This window comes from Zingiber officinale, chromosome 11B, assembly GCF_018446385.1.
Source record: "Zingiber officinale cultivar Zhangliang chromosome 11B, Zo_v1.1, whole genome shotgun sequence".
Lineage (NCBI taxonomy): Eukaryota > Viridiplantae > Streptophyta > Magnoliopsida > Zingiberales > Zingiberaceae > Zingiber > Zingiber officinale.
The window spans coordinates 55,781,345-55,784,727 of record NC_056007.1 but is presented as its reverse complement, the minus strand read 5'-3'; the positions used below and the strand labels follow the sequence as shown (position 1 = coordinate 55,784,727).

Genomic DNA, 3,383 nt, shown 5'->3' with positions numbered 1-3,383 from the left:
TCGTATTCGGTCGAATGACAATAATAGGGAAAATAAGTCATATTAGTAGTTTTTCAACTCATAACAGAAAGCTCCAACTTTTATTTTATCAAGTCCTTTTGTTCCTTGCTCTAAATCTAACAAATAGCAAGTAGGTCTATTTTTATTTTTCAATAAATCCAACTACCTAACAGTAGTGTGTGTATATTTATACACAGAAATATTACGTTAAGAATCTTATCGTGCACACTCCTTGCACACTTCAAACATATTTTTAGTTTAAAAATTTTGTTATGCTTATAATCTTTTAGATATTTAAGAATTAAATTTTAGTAAATTAATGACTAAATTTTTTTAATATACGATTAATTTTAAAATGTTGAAAACATCTGTTAATTGTTTTCCAATTTATCTAAAACTGTTTAAGGATTAATCGACATTAATTAAATACGTGATGCAACTAAAAAAAACCTTAGATAATGAAAACACGTCGCGAAAAGGGCAAAAGAAGCGTTCTATTTCCGCGAGGAAGCGTACCGCTTCTGCCTTCTTCGAACCCAGCCTTTTACTTTTCCCTTTTCTCCTGCCGTCTCAAATCCACCCAGGTCGCATCCCCCGGCGAGCGATCTGGACGCCCTCCACCAAATCTTCCCTAATGGTCTCTGCGCCCCCTATGTGCAAGACCAAGGCCGCCGTCCACACCTCCGATCCCAGGCCGCGATCCAGATCTCGACCTTCTTCCGCCAACGCCTCCGCCGTCGCCACCTCTTCCAGCGGCTTCCCCACCTTCTCCAGTAGCGATCCTCCCCTACACCGCCCTCCCGCCTCCGGATCCTACCCCTCCTCCGGATCCTCCGGATCCAGCCTCTCCTCCCTCCGTGAGGCCCTTCCCGAAGCCCTCGTCCTCTACACCTTCTCCGAGCTCTGCTCTGCTACCTCCAGCTTCCGCTCCAATCGTCTCCCCCGCTCCTCCGGCTGGCGCTGTTACCTCCGCGGCAAGGACGCCGTCCTCTTCCAGCGCCGCTTCCGTGGCCCCGATCCAGCTGCTCTCCCCGCTCGCCTCGCCGCTCTAGGTAAGTCCCACCACTCCAGCCTCGCCCGCCTCCTCGGCGCCTCTATCGCCGGCGACTACGTTTACCTTGTCTACGAGTACACCCCCGGCGCCAGCCTCGACGACTGCCTCCGAAATTCCAAGAACCCTGGCTTCACCCCGCTTTCCACCTGGATCTCCCGGATGCAGATCGCTTCCGACCTTGCCTCCGGCCTCGAGTACATACACCTCCATTCCTCCGTCACCGCCGGCGTCCACAACCGACTGAAGAGCTCCTCCATCATCGTCACCGAACCCGGTTTCCGGGCCAGGATATGCCACTTTGGTGCCACCGACCTCGCCGGCGAGATACTGGCCGATGCTGAAGCGAACGGAGATGCCGACTCGATTTCCTCTTCGTCAGGAATGAGGAGGACGGGCAGTCGCGGGATTCGGATAGAGGGGTCAAGAGATTACATGGCGCCGGAGCTGCTCTTGGGCGGGAGCGTATCGCGGCGGTCCGATGTTTTCACTTTCGGGGTGGTCCTCCTAGAGCTCATCTCCGGGAAGAAGCCGCGCGAACGCAGACTCGACGGCGAGGACTTGGAATCCGTGTTGCTGATTGATACGGCTAGGGAAGCGATCGGCATGGAGGAGGGACGGCAGGGGAGGGTGAGGCAGTGGGTCGATCGGAGGCTGCGGGACTCGTTCCCAGTGTTGGTGGTGGAGGCGCTGATCCAGGTGGCGCTGCGGTGCGTGGAGGCTGATGCGGCGTCGAGGCCGGACATGACGTGGGCGGCCGGAGTGGTGTCAAAGCTCTTCCTCGATTCACAGGCCTGGGCCCAGACGCTCAAGCCCCCGACCGATATCTCCGTGTCGATGGGTCCGCGATGAGCATAAGCATGACCTGATGTGACGGCGTGACTACATGCCAGCTCATTTTTCATGTAAAAAAAAAACTGCCAAAAAGAAACACACCAGCAATCTATTAAAAATATACAAATAGAAAAGAAGATTTGTTGGTTGCTTTTTCCATAAAATTTTGTATAGGAATTCTAAACAGCGTCCAAAAATTTTTCAAAGTTTGAAATGTTATGGTAATACACGTTGTTGTTGTAAAAACTCAAGTAATGTTATTCCTTAGTGCATAAAAATAAAATAAAATAAAATAAAATAAAATAAAATATGATTTAGGTTTAGACTATGGAGTTTCACTTCTTAGAGTGACTGAGATTTCCATAAAATAAAACTTTATGGCGATGTGGCCATGTGGGTTTATAAGCTCCTTATGCACAACTGACTAAGATGATGATGGCTTTGATTAATTTTTCCCTCCTTACAATTTAAGGAAATAGACTTCAGTATGGGATTAATCAAGGAGAGATGGAGGAAATGACTTCTAACCATGATTTTAGTGAAAAATGCCTTATATTTTCACTTGATTATAGGAAAGTCTAAAAATATAAACCCAACAACTATCGACGATTTTTTTGCAACACTATAGAAAGACAAATGATAAGAAGCTGCCCAATCAAACAAGATGCACCTTTGGCTTGTATGGTTCAATTCTTACATATGCTGCCCAATCAAACAAGATGCACCTTTGGCTTGTATGGTTCAATTCTTACATATAACCAATAAAAACGTTATGGATACTAGTGCCAGAGACAGATTAAAAATAAAGAGAAAAGTTTAGAAACTCAAATCGGATGCAAGCTCCTAAGGAAAATTCATTGATGTCGAGTTTGAGGTGTGTCTGTAGACCCTTTCAACTTTGAGCAGCAAAAACCAAAACTCAAGATGAAAGGAGAGAAAGATTGCTGTTGAGGAAAGCTTTTGTGCATTGAAAGCACATTGCAAAATTAAGTAAGACTCTTTAAATTTGAACGAAAAGACATACTTAATGTATCATATTTAGTATTAATAATTTTATATTTAATGGAAAGTATGGAGTCTACTTTATTTGTTATAACATTTAAATTTTTATTTTATTCAAATCACCACCCTCAATTGATCAAAATTAATATAAAACAACACTACTGTTATAAAGTCTATAGATTGTAGCAACTAATAGGTGACTACTATATAGAGAATCATATTTAGATAGTATTAATTTTATATCTAGTGGGTCATATCAAGTCCACTTTATTAGTTTTAGGATTTGAATACTTTTTTTATTTAGGCATTCATCCTCAATGATTGAAATTAATATAAGATAATGACACTATTATAATAATTAGGAGATAGTTGCTATATGTTGTAGTAGAGTGGATCATATTTAGATAGTATTAATTTTACATCTAGTGGGTCTTATGGGTCCCATCGATTTGTCTTGTAATTTGAAAGCATATTATTATTCAAATTTTCACTCTTA

General features: G+C 43.5%; 1 protein-coding gene across 1 annotated transcript; it reads left to right on the top strand.

The window, feature by feature from the left end:
• Positions 1-433: 433 nt before the first annotated feature.
• LOC122033934 (receptor-like cytoplasmic kinase 1) lies at positions 434-1,903 on the top strand. The gene has a single exon (XM_042593080.1). The coding sequence runs from the start codon at positions 434-436 to the stop codon at positions 1,901-1,903; it is 1,470 nt and encodes a 489-aa protein (XP_042449014.1).
• The last annotated feature ends 1,480 nt before the right edge of the window (positions 1,904-3,383 follow it).

Bases quoted from the DNA above. Each gene is read 5' to 3' on its own strand.
- LOC122033934 (XM_042593080.1), top strand. From the start codon at position 434: ATGCAACTAAAAAAAACCTTAGATAATGAAAACACGTCGCGAAAAGGG.